Source organism: Spea bombifrons, chromosome 2 (assembly GCF_027358695.1).
Source record: "Spea bombifrons isolate aSpeBom1 chromosome 2, aSpeBom1.2.pri, whole genome shotgun sequence".
Lineage (NCBI taxonomy): Eukaryota > Metazoa > Chordata > Amphibia > Anura > Pelobatidae > Spea > Spea bombifrons.
In genome coordinates this window covers 87,652,627-87,666,630 of record NC_071088.1, presented here as the reverse complement: position 1 = coordinate 87,666,630, position 14,004 = coordinate 87,652,627, and the positions used below count along the sequence as shown (strand labels likewise).

At 39.1% G+C, this 14,004-nt stretch overlaps 1 protein-coding gene across 2 annotated transcripts in view; it reads right to left on the bottom strand.

The window, feature by feature from the left end:
* DMD (dystrophin) overlaps nt 1–14,004 on the bottom strand; it is an 870,543-nt gene that overhangs the window by 250,998 nt on the left and 605,541 nt on the right. For both annotated transcript variants that reach the window (XM_053455059.1, XM_053455060.1), the window contains one exon: nt 6,427–6,544. In XM_053455059.1, coding sequence (XP_053311034.1) covers nt 6,427–6,544 — 118 coding nt within the window. The remainder of the gene's footprint in view (nt 1–6,426; nt 6,545–14,004) is intronic.

Genomic DNA, 14,004 nt, shown 5'->3' with positions numbered 1-14,004 from the left:
AGATACCATTATTTTGATCGTATCATCTTATTTACTATAAAAAACACATTTTATGACTTTTATTTGAAAAATCTTTTACTCACCTAAAAAAGCAAGTAAAAAAACTAGCTAAATAGATTCTACTACTTGTCCTGAGTTTAGAAATGCCCAATGTTTTTATGTTTTTTTGCTGTTTTTTGTAAGTTATAGGGCAATAAGTACAAGCAGCGTTTTCACTTTCGTTGATCACTTTCTAAACTTATTTAATTTTTTGACGGCTCAGGACCGTCAAAGGTCATTAAGTGACCGTTTTTTCGTGAACCGGCAAAGGTCGTTAAGGGGTTAAAATATGTCCCAGGGAAAGATGTTGTTTGTTTACAAACTGCACTATTGGCAGTTTGCAAAACATGGTAAGGGCCCCTTGGGCGGAGCATCTGGAAGAGCAGGGTGGGCCAGTGCTCCAACAGCACTAATTGCTGTTTTGATCCAGTCCAGAGTCTGCATTCTGGACAGGAGCTCCACAGGTGTGGACTAAGTAGCAGCTCACCTGTGGCTGATTAATTAGCAGGCAGAAGGTAAAAGGGCCTTGATTCAGAGCAGGCACAAGGTAAAAGGGCCTGATTCAGAGAAGGAAGCCACTGTTATGCCAGCTAGGAGAGCTGATAAACTGAGGGGTGGTTTCTCTCTGCAAAGCTGTATTGATGGTAACTTGTGACCTGTTTTGTCCTAAGCAAGTGCTAAAGCAAAGACTGTTATTCAGCTTATAACTGCTGCTGTTTATTCCTCTAAAATAAACATTGAAGATGAGCTGGATGTGTCCTGGACTTCATTTACCCTAGAAGACTGTGGTTACAGCCAAGATCCTTGACAAAAATCCCAAGGAAAAGGGAGGCCTGTCACAACAGTCAACTCATCTAGTGTGTGGCTGCTGGCTGGATGCACATACAAAAACGTAAAGATCGGCTGCATGAATCCAGATGAAGACACCTTGTATGTCAAGTGCCAGGGCCACTTAATCATACTCAGTCTGGTACTGCGCTCTAACAATACATATTATACTACAAAAGATAAAGACACCTGTGGTCTGGTGGCAAAAAGGATAAAAGCTGTACAATAGTTAAATATCTTCTTGCCAAACATCAGAACAACTATTTAGTTTTTTTGGATTGTATCTATATAAGTCTGTTCAGAGCTTTAATTAGAGTTAGAGTTAACACAACTGACCAGGCTCGATTTCAGTTGCATACGCTCATATCCAGGGCCGGCCTTAGGGGTGTGCGACCTGTGCGACCGCACAGGGCGCCATGGTTGCAGGGGCGCCTGACCGGGACTTAGATTAAAGCATCGTTTTTTTTTTTTTGTTTTTTTTTTAAACTTTATTTAACATCATTGATGTTAAATAAAGTTTAAAAAAAAAAAACGATGCTTTAATCTAAGTCCCGGTCAGGGGCGCCGAGCGGTTGCTCGTGAAGTTCTCGGCAACCGCTCGGCGCCCCTTACTCTCCGTGACTCCGTCGCGGTGCCAGCATCTCATGTTGAGCGCCGGACTATACCGGCGCTCAACATGAAATGCCGGCAGAGCGAGAAGACGGATGCCTCTCGCTCTTACCGCAGGACTCCGGCAACAAGGTAAGGGGGGGGGTAGTTTGAAGGGGCAGAGGGGGGGGGGTAGTTTGAAGGGGCAGAGGGGGGGGGTAGTTTGAAGGGGCAGAGGGGAGGGGTAGTTTGAAGGGGTAGAGGGGAGGGGTAGTTTGAGGGGGGTAGTTTAAAGAGGCAGAGAGGGCAGGTAGTTTGAAGGGGCAGAGAGGGGGGTAGTGAGGGGGGGCGCCAGAGGAGTAGTCCGCACAGGGCGCCACAACGCCTAAGGCCGGCTCTGCTCATATCGTAACCCTCGCAAAATAACAAATCTGCAACTTGTTTGCAAGGACATGCAAGTGCCTGTGACTTTAAATTGTGAAGATTACAGGAGAAGGCATGCAAGTTCAAGTTAACCAATCTATTACTCCCATGCATGTGATTGCTGATAGAGACAAAGCTTTTGTTATTTTCTGAAAGCCAGATATCAAAACTGAAAATACTTTCATCCTTAATTGTAAAAATGATGTAAGACCTCATTCATCCTTAAAGGGTTAACACGCCACAAAATAAAATCTTCCGCTAAACCATTTTAAAAAGCATCTTCTTAAGAAAGAAAATGTACCATGGGTACTCCTGGCTCTGTCCCGGCAGCTTCTCCTCTAACCCCCTAAGATTACTGTGGCTGGGTCCTCGTGCACAGCTGCATCACACACAAAATGCCCGTGATGTTGAGACGTGACCGGAGTGACGTCACTCTGTTTTTTGAATGTTGCCGCCAATCCGGATTTAGGGCCCTTTCTCCTCCCTTCTCCTATATAAACCACCAGTGGACCACTACACCTTGTTATCTGATGGTCTTATGTTCGTTCCTCATACTATATCCTGTCCTAGAGTATTCTACTGTTATTTCTCTCCGGTGTTTGACCTGGCTTGATCCTGATTACCCTGAACTCTGGCTCGCCTCAGCTTTTGATACAACTATTCTGAACTCCGGCTTCCTGATCTCAGCTTGTTGTACGACTTATTTTATTACCAATGGAAAATGTAAAGTTAACTACTAACAAGATATGAGGAAATATCAAACAGGATCATTCAAAAGATCGATATTGAGGTCAAAGGAGTAACAAGGTGAAACATGGGATACAAAAAGTTAAGTGACACAAGCTGGTGGTAGCAGGCTTGGTGCTAGGGTTCATGGCATCTTAGGAAAACAATGTCTCTGTCACCTCCTTCTATTGTGTGTTTTATGTTCAGTGTCTATTCGTTTCAAGTAAATTACACCTTAAAACATTAAGTGACGTTAGATCATATAGTTTTTGGCGCACTGGACCTTGAACCTACCATTAGTGCCACACAGCAAATCCACTGTTGCATCCTAGCCTTAAGCATTGAGAGTTAGTGTGAGAGCTGGCATGCTGGATTAGTCAAAGTAAATTCCCATGTCAAGGAAAAGAGCCAGTTAGAACAAAATGTTGTTTCTTTGATTTCAAAGGGAAATATAAAAGAGTTACTTTATTTCCCTATTTTAAACTTCTGGCAGTTTAATATTGTAGTTACAAAAATGACAGGTTATAGCACACACACTTAATCACAAAACATTTTTGATGACCATAAAGCTGCCACTTGTTCTGTTGGCTTGTCATATCAACCATTTACAGATATTGCAATAATAGGTTTTACTGCGCATAATGGAACTTTACAATGTGTAGATATGCAGTTCCGAAAAGATAACAGCTTTCATGGAAAATGCAGAGCACTTCTTACAAACCTCTTTATTTTAATAGTTCGAGAAAAGCACAAAATGTACTCTTCAGTCTCTGTTCCGTTAGTAGGCCTTTTGCCTTTATTCAAATAAATTATAGAAGTTATCAGCCATCCTAAGGTGAGCGAGGAGTGACAACCAACTCAAGATAATAGTTGGGAAAAGGGACACTCCTGCCATCTTAAGCATAAAGGGTCTCTTTAAATTAACATGATGTCCCCCTTGCAAATGCATGTTGTACCTGTTTGCACCTTACGCTACCCGCTTGTCATTTTCTATGCAGGAGATTTGTTCAAACTCCTGCCATGTGATATACTCTCCTCTAGTTGGCTCCAGTGTTGACTTGGCAAACGTTGCAGGAGGGTCTCACAGCACCATACCCAATGTTGCTGTGTGATTAGCACTCTCATTGATTTCTTGATTCAGACAACCAATCAATGGTGAGAACTGTCAGACCATGGGGAAGCCAAAGCTTCTCCCTAAGCCAGGTAATTAATTTATTTAACATGTTGAAGAATGCATTTTAAAGTATTCACAGGACGCTCTAGTGAAGATTTCTGGACCATGAAACTGTCTGACTTGTCATCCTCATTGTTGACTCCTGTGGGACTTGCCCAGTACATACTAAAACCCCAGTTTCTGACAATTTCTGACCTCCATTAGGGTGATTTAGTTCGTACTATTGTTGAAAGTCATTACTCTGGGGTCTGGGGTACAGATGCTTAGATGCCTAGTTGCCTAGTGCAGGAAAAATAATAACATTAACTATTCTTCTAGTGACTCCAAGTAATGTCATTACCTTTATTTACTTTGATTCAAGTCGTTGTTATTGCCAATCAAGTTACGAAATAAGTTTTTAACAAAAATACATTGTATTCATTATTTTATAAAATTTCCTTTTGAAACGAATGAATGTATTATAATTCCTCAAAGAAATACACACTTGCTTCTTCCGCTTGTTGGTACATTCCCTGTCATTATACGTGTGTGTCTATAGCATTTAGTAAGAAATGCTATGGTGACATCTACAGAGAGAAACACTGATAATATCTGGAAAAACATCTTACATACATATTGATGAACTTATTTCAGGAAACAATATAATATGTATACTTTTTTATATATTGATACACATTATTTGAAGTATATTGCTACAAAGATCAGTATATCATATATTCAAAAATATTCCAATGCCATTTTCATTTCCTTTGAGCAACATTTTAATTATCGTAGCCATATAAGTGCAAATCCATGTATGATTTATCTAGAATGAAAATATATTACTGCATAATAACAAAGTATTTCATTTTAGGTTAGGTTTATATTACCTGAACATATAAGTTTCTTTTTATTATATTTTATGAGGCAGACATAATGACTTACAATGACTTGTAAGAAAATACCATATTTTTTCATAAATTATTTCACGGGAAGTTTCACAGCAAACAAACAAATGGGCAACGCTATCATATGGAATGTTGAGTGACAACGAGAAAGGGGAGAGTAACAGAGAAGAGAGATGGGGACAAAGGGGAGAGATAAAAAGAAAGAAGAAAAGAGGAGGAGAGATAGAGAAAGAAAAGAGATAAGGAGAAGGAAAGAGGTAATGAGAGATAATACGAAAAGGGGCAATAACGACAAAAGCAGTAGATAATAAGAAGGGGGATAGGGAAAAGGTGAGGTTAAAAAAGAGGAGGATAGATAAAGAGAAAGGGGAGAAAAGGAAGAGATGTGGAAAGATAAAATAAACACGAAAAGAAAGAGTGATAGAAATGAGAGATAAAGAGAAAGGAGCACAGATAAGAGATCAAAGAGAAAAGGGAGAGATAATGAAAAAAAGGAGAGGATCAAAAGGAAAGGGTGGGATAAAGAAAAATGGGAGAAGTAGGGAGAAAATGGATATAGGTGGGATAAAGAGGAAGAGGAAAGATAAAGAGAAAAGAGGATGAGAGATAGGGGCGTCAAAGAGAAGGGGGATAAAGATTTAAAGGGAGAGCTAGCGAGAAAATGGAGAGATAAAGAGAAAAGAGGTAGAGAGATAAAGAGGAAAGGTAGAGTGGAGAAGATGAGCAATGGGTGAGATAATAAAAAAGGAGACTCAGAGAGGAGAGATAATCAGGAAGGGGAAAGATAAAGGGGGTAAAGAGGAAGTAGATGGATAGAAAGGGAAAGGATAGGGAAATGGGTGAGGTAAAGAGGAGGAGGGATAACGAGAATGGTAGAGATAGAAATAAAGAGAGAGAAGATTAAAGATAATGAGAAGAGAGATCAAAGAAAAATGGGCAAGATGATGAGAAAGGGGAAGATCAAAGAGAAGAGGAGATAAATAGGAAAAGGAGAGAGGAAGGGTGATAATGAGAAAAGGAAGATAAAGGCAGAAAGGGAAGACATAATGAAGAAGAGAGGTTATGAGATGGAGGAAATAATGAGAAAGGGGAGAGAGTGTTTGTATTTTGAAAGTGCTTGTATATTTGAGCATGTATGTCTAAGGGCATGCAATTGCGTGGATGCAAGGGCAAGTGCAATCCAAGAATGTTTATTTATAAGGGCAGGTATGAATGTGCGTGCGTATGTATGCATGTAAGTATGGGCAGGCACGCATATGTTTATGGGTAGTCATTTGCAAGGGTAGAGTATATATATCTGTATTTTGACAGTCTATTCATTACAGTTACTGTTTTAGGCCTAAAGGGTATAGAATAAATAAAGGGTGTGTGTGACCCTGACTGAAAGGAGACCTTAGACTCTGACCGGTGACCACTGTGGTTGCAATCTGGTGCTGGGTAAATCATGTAGATGTCATCTGGGGAAGTCCTGTCTCTGTGTGTAATTTGGAGGTTGATGTAGATCGTGTGAATGCAATCTGGGTACTTGGTTACATATTTAAAAAACAACTCAGAATTTTGTTAATCTATAAATGTGAGTGGGTATATTTGTGTGTGCATGTATGCATAAATATGGTGTTTAATAATTGCCCCCCTACTTTTGTCCCTGTCCATCCATATGAACATATGATTTGAAAACAATGTATTTTTAAAACCAAATTAACTTTAAGTTAAGTTTACTTTAAATAATATCTGCATTTTAAAGCCAATGTTTTCACTTACTGCGATCTGTAATGACTGCCCTGGCCTCTGGACTGCTGGTTTTGTTTTTCAGGTTCTGTGCTGCAGTAATAAGTTCATCCAAATGAGGGCGCCTTTGTTCTAAGTCCTGCAAGGTTACCTATTTATGGATAAGCAAAGAGAAGATACCTTTACTACAGTGTTCCACAAAAAAATATATAGCATTTAATTAAGGGAACATGTTTACACTATTAAATCGGTTTCAGTCTTGTATCCAACCCAAAGCTACAATCTATAATATAAATAGATAAATATTTACATAAAGGGCATTTTCATGTTGTTGATGAGCCATTGTTTAGTTATTGGTTTGTACAAAGCACTAGCAAAAAAGGTATGTCACCAACTTTATTATGAATTATGAACATTGTTGATGAATTTTACTGATAGGTCAGTGCATAGATTAAAAAGAGAAGATGTGAGTCTTTGTTTCACCAAAGCTCACTGTTTGTTACACATACTCATTTCATTTGAAGGGGCAGTTTAATGTTCCGCACAAATTCACCAAGGAGGGATGCACATTAATGCACTTTATGAGTACTTTATTATACATTCTGCAAACAGGTTAGAAAAAATCAGTTACCTTAGGAAAAAAGCTGCAGCTCCCCACCTCATCCATGAAGTAGCCAATCAGTAACACCATGTTACTTATTAGACTCCATGTAATATTCACCAGGCCAGCGATGAAGCTGTCTGGCCGTAAGTAAAACCACTTTGGTCAAATACATCTCCTGCATGGAAAATAGCTAGGGGAAAGGGAGACTACAGGGGATTCTTCAGAATCCCCCATGAATTTTTCAAGTGGGATACCATGTAATTTAAAGGGACCTTAGATCTATCATATGATTCCTGGACTGTCCCTTTAAGAAGCCCACAAAACCCTAGAGCTTTTGGATCAATTCACCAAAGTGGGAGTTGGCAGGGTAGTTGTGGTTTTAAGAAAACACTGGTGGGTTTCTCTAGGAAAAAATCCTCAGCTGGCCCTGTGCAGTGGTGGGACTGTTGATTTAACTATAAATTATATAGGGCCAGCCAAGTTTTTTCCTGCAGCAGAAGCTCACTTGTGTGGGCTTTTATAATGTATAGCGAAGTCTAGGAGATGAAACCACAACTCTCCTGCAAACCCTCCCTTTAGCGAATAGACCCCACATTTATGTACTGAAGGACATGAGTGACAAAACACAACGGTCTCTTTTCACATAGATTAGCGTTCCTATAAATACATCAAGTAAACTACACTACAAAAAAGAAAACCTTAAGATTTCTTAGATGCCCTCATACCACCATGATTATTTTACTAATCTGATCCGTAGAGGTTTATCTTTTTATCTGTTTGTAAAGTTATGTTGCAAAACACTGTTAACAAAAACACCTTATATGGTTTGTGACTGGTTAGGGTATTTCTTAAACTAAATCTCTATCACACAGGTCAATAGTATTGTTATGACTGTCTTTGGCACGCATGGATAGACAGATGGATCAAGGGTAATTATTAAATGATTATTTTTTTTTCTTACATTTATTCTTTTTTTGCATTTTTAACACTTGACTAACACAGCTATTTACATTTAGTTACATAAGTTACATTATTTAGAAACTGACTGCTTTTGACATGATCTGGGTTGTTTCTCCAACATTATCCTTAAGTTTCATGTACATTTTATAGAGTTTTCTTTAATCTTTTAAGACATTTCTCTACATTCAGTGCTGTCTTTTCAACCATGAGAAAAAAAGCAGTTCCTCAAGTTAAGCAAACAATAAAATAAAATGTTCTGTGCAAAAGTAACGGATTTAATGCACCGATATCTCTTCTGGAGAAAGACAAATAAAAATTAAGTGACAATGCTTGAAAACAAAAAAGAGAAATTCAAAAGGTAACTCAAAGCTATATAGAACAAACAAGTCACTGGATTGCTGTTGAGCTAAAAATGTATAAAAGAAAACAAAAGCATTTTGTTTTCAACCTTTGAATGTTTGGTTTAGTCGAGAGAAAGGAGAGAGAAGGCAGAAGGGATAGAGTCTGAAGAAATGTGACAGGAGAATAGAGAGAAGAGAGAAAGTGGAGAAGGCAGAGGAGAGAAAGATAGAAAGAGGATGAATGAAAACGAAAAAAAATTGTCTTTTGCACCACAATGATGCACCGCAAACCCAATTACCTACCTAGCAGCCAAAATGTTGACTTCTTCCATGTTCTACCGTATATTTGTTTTTGTTTGTTTTTTTAAATCACTTTTATAATAATCTGCTGGTTTGATCACTACCGACATGTTAACCAAATATATTAATATCATATTAAGAGGCTATCAATTTAAATATAAACATATAAACAACTCATGGAGTAATATGGTCCTCCATAAAGACAATCTTAAAGCCTGGAGATCAGACTGAAATCCATCCAGTCAATTTATGGTGCTTCAAGACAGTTTCATTTGTATTCCACAGAGGTTTCTAACTCAAATGCATAAGTTCAGTTTAAGCTGAAATCGCCTTGTATATTAATTTAATTAACTGCAGGTGTTGCTATTTAATTAACAAGAACTCTCTTTCAACCAAATTCAGTGTGGTCTGGAGAACATCCAAGCATAGAAGATCACATCATCTAGTAGCAGTCATATTTGCCCAACACAAATTTGTCACCCTGATTTACAAGGTTCTTAGAACTTGACTTGATATAATTAGCATATAAAGATTAAATCAAAATGCACTGGTGCACTGAAACATAACTTCTAGTAATATGTTAAAGTGCATTGGAACTATCACAAATGTGAAAGAAATCTATTTCAAATAGAGTTTCTGATCTGTAAAAACTATTTACTGATATTGTCATACTATTGATCAGCTGGTTTAACTTTTTGACCAGTGTTTAATTAAGTCCCAATATAAAGCAAATAGAAAAAGAGAACTGATTACAGATTCAGCACAAATAGCGAAACGCAATTATATATTCCTTTTAATTCAGGGAAAACCAAAAAGGTGGAAAATGGCCAGTGTCACAGATGTGATTAAATGTACATCGGTGGACTGGGTATTTTCTGCTGTACACATAACTACACAGGCATGCACCAGCACAACGACCAACTGAGCATTTGCCCTTTGTGTATATTAAACAGTCCAGGCTTTTCTACTAGCAGCCGTCTGGTGTTTATGGGGTAACTCGTTATATTTGTTCAGTCTGATTAAGTCTGTTCAGACTTGATCATTGTTCATTGTTATATTTACTAGGCATTGACTGATGCAATAATGTTACATATTTTTATGGTAAAAAAGCTAATGGACATTGAGGGGGTCATATTTTATAGCACATGCTGAGCAGTGAGTAGAGCTATTTGTGATTTCTCCTCTACATCAACCATCTGTAACCCTCAGGGCCGGCTGAAGACTTAACGCCGCCTGGGGCGAAGCTTGGAAGGGCACAAAAGGCACACAGCCCGCTTGGAAGGGCACAAAAGGCACACAGCCCGCTTGGAAGGACACAATAGCAGGGAGTCCACTTGGAAGGACACAATAGCAGGGAGTCCACTTGGAAGGACACAATAGCAGGGAGTCCACTTGGAAGGACACAATAGCAGGGAGTCCACTTGGAAGGACACAATAGCAGGGAGTCCACTTGGAAGGACACAATAGCAGGGAGTCCACTTGGAAGGACACAATAGCAGGGAGTCCACTTGGAAGGACACAATAGCAGGGAGTCCACTTGGAAGGACACAATAGCAGGGAGTCCACTTGGAAGGACACAATAGCAGGGAGTCCACTTGGAAGGACACAATAGCAGGGAGTCCACTTGGAAGGACACAATAGCAGGGAGTCCACTTGGAAGGACACAAAAGCAGGGAGTCCACTTGGAAGGACACAAAAGCAGGGAGTCCACTTGGAAGGACACAAAAGCAGGGAGTCCACTTGGAAGGACACAAAAGCAGGGAGTCCACTTGGAAGGACACAAAAGCAGGGAGTCCACTTGGAAGGACACAAAAGCAGGGAACCAGGAACAGTACATGTGCAGAGCCACAGCAGGAAGGTCCATAGACTTCAATACAAAGGCCCTGCCTGAAGGGCAGGGCAGGTTCATAAAGGCAGGGTAATCCAGGTAACAAGGCCCAGCTGGATGTATTCACTAGGGCTCAACCCAGGTAACAAGGCACACCTGAGTTCTAAGTGCTCCAGAGGGCGGAGGGTGGCCACTAGTGGTAGCAGATGTAAATGGCACAGGTATGAAAAAGCCATGGTTCAGGCAGCAAAAAAGTGGTTCCTGACATTTACACTAGTAAGATTATATTCCTCCTTTGATCCACACTATTTCAGTTTTCTTTTCAATCCTTTCTTTTGGGGAAAAGTTTATTTAATATATTGTTTACTCCACTTGATGTTAAGTTGTTCCACTGTCAATATACACACATTTTCAATGAAAACAGTTTTTAGAAAAAGGGAAAGCAGAGCCAGTAGCGTACCTAAGGGGGGGCAGGAGTGGTCTGCCCCGGGTGCCACTGATCCAGGGGTGGGTGCCACCTCCCTGGAAAGCAAACGCGGGCACGCAGCTTACCACTGTGGCCCCTGCACACTGTGTGAGAAAACTCTCTTTTCCAGCCTAGGGGAACCAGGAGCCTGAGTGGGAAAAGAGTTTCATTGCACAATGTATCATTAGGCAGCCCTTCAGTTTCCCAAAATTCTAATTTTATGAGTGAATGAGTGACTGAATGTTATTAGGGGCAGAGGTGGCACAAACAGATTACTTAAGGGGCAGACGTGACACAGAGAGGCTACTTAAGGGGCAAGAGTGGCATTGGCAGGCTGCTTAAGGGGCAGAGGTAGCACAGACAGGTTGACTGTTTCAGGAGTAGAGGTGGCACACGCAGACTACTTCAAGGGTAGAGGTGGCACACACAGACTACTTCAGGGGTAGAGGTGGCATAGACAGGCTGCTTCAGGAACAGAGGTGACACAAGCAGGCTGTTTCAGGGACAGAGGTGGCACAGACAGGCTGACTGTTTCAGGGGTAGAGGTGGCACACACAGACTACTTCAGGGGTAGAGGTGGCATAGGCTGGTTCAGGGGCAGAGGCCTACCACATCAATGTCTGGCTTAGTATATTGTGATGGGGGTTATGCTGCACTACTGTCAAAGTCTGGCTCTGTATATAGCGATAGGAGTTATGCTGTACCATATCTGCTCAGTAAATGTTATTTACCTAAACTTATTTAATTTATTCAAAGGTTAATAATTATTTTTTTCAGATTTCTTTTCCAGTTGGCATACAGTTTACAAATTTGTGAAATAAACATTCTTGCCAGCATTATTTTTTGTTGGTGTCTTTACATTTTAAAATGTGTGGGTAGTGCCACATAGAGGATCCGCCCCGGGTGCCAAATACTCTAGGTACTCACCTGAGCAGAAGTATTATAATCAAATGCAGAAAACACTCTATTCTTTACTCAAATTATTCTTTCTGAAAAACTGATAGCAATGAACCCTACATATATCAAGGGAGGCTATTGGGAGGTTTTCAAACCTTTCCTAAGCTAAAAAACTACAGGAAGAGAGAATGAGAACTGACCATATAAAGTCTGTAGACTAATACAAGCCTGCACTGGCCTTTAGGTGTACAATTTCCCAGCCGCTGGTCTTAAAGTGTCATTCCAAGTCCATTCCTGGTCTAACAACACATAGCTAGAACACAATAAAATACAGAAATGGTTGACCTCCTAAAATATTCACCACCTGCCTTAGTAGAACTGTTAGTGACATCTTACATTGTGCTTGTACAATCATGATTTAAGTATGACATGGGTTGTGCCCAATCTGGGTCGATTCAAGGTTAGAAAAGGTTTGAGTGATTGTCTAACTAGTTGATTTTACTGTTCCTGCATTGCTTCACTCTGAAGAAGCAATTTTCGGTCATTAGTGAAAATATAATTTTACATTTAAAATTAATTAGTCATTAATTGGCAAATTTTGTTAAAATGAAAATTTGCATGAATTCTAATGCACAAATCTAGCAAATATCCAAAATGACTTCTCCCACACTTCATTTTACCAAGACCTCGAAAAAATGCATCTTGATTCAGGAAATATATTATATTACATATAAAAAATATAAAAATATTATATTCCTATAGCACATATTGTAATAATGGCAACCTGGTATAATGATACCATATAACAATTGAAGCTTATTATCAATCTAGATAAAACGTTATTTCATGAAAATCAGTACATATATTATATGGGAAGCTGGTGCCCACATACAATGTCCTTTTATTTAATATTAATATTATAGTGATGTTGCACTTTCCATTTCATCAGATTACCAATAAGCAAAAGAGAGTTGAGCAATCTACAATATTATGTATTAATTAAATAGTCTGTGAAAGGGGATAGCTCTTAGTATTGATTGAATAAATTAATTACATTATACTGTTGTAATGTTAAAAATGACCCCACCTTTACAGCAATACTATGTGCATATTTTCTCTTTATCAGACATGTTATAAAAATCTTGCCACAAGCATGCCAGTACATGTCATTTGGTTACATGTTTATAAAAAAGATTTCCCATTATTATATTACATTCAAATTGTTTTATATTAGGCTACATATGTTGGTCAATAAAGATTAAAATGACTCAAAGGTTAACTAATTGTGTTTTACTCAGGCTAACATGGATTTGATAACCTCATATGCATTAAGTGAGATGTGTTGTTAAGAGGCATTGTGGAAATTTACTGTTTGAGTGTTTACTGGTATGTTAAGATCATCCAACTAATTTAAATATAAGGCAAAGACAACGTGTGTAAATACTAAAAGCACCTTTTAAATCATCATTTAATTTATTGAAGGTTAAGAGTTAATCAAAACCTTTATCACTCATGTGAAAAAGTAATTGCCCCTCTACACCTAATAACTGGTTGTGCCCCCCTTGGCGGCAACAACTGCAATCAAACATTCATGATAACTGGCAATTAGTCTTTTACATTCCTGTGGAATGCAAAAAACAGAATGTTGCAGAATCTTGTAATACCTTTTTTACTGGACTAACAGAATTTTAAAAAATAGACGAGCTTTCGGGAGTCCTCCCTTTATCAAGTCAAAAGCATTTCTACAGTACATTCCTGTGGAGAAATTTTGGCCTGCTTTTCTTGGTAGAATTGTTTAAATTCAGCCACATTGGAGGATTTTTGAGTATAGACAACCTTTTTAACCCCTTAAGGACAATGAGTGGTCCCTAAACCCATTGAAAACAATGCATTTTGGGCCCGTACATGTACGGGCTTTGTCATTAAGGGGTTAAGGTCATGCCACATTATCTCAATCGGATTCAAAGGACTCCACAACCTACATTTTGTTTCTTTCGAGCCATTCAGAGATGGACTTGCTTGTGTGCTTAGGATCATTGCCCAGCAACATAATCCAACTATGCTTGAGCTTTAGGTCAGAAACTGACAGCCTGACACTCTGGTTCAGGTTTTTTTTGGTGGAGAGCAGAATTCATGGTTCCATCAATCAGCAAAGCAGCCCCAGACCATCACACTACCATCACAGTGTTTGACTTTTGGTATGATGTTCTTATTG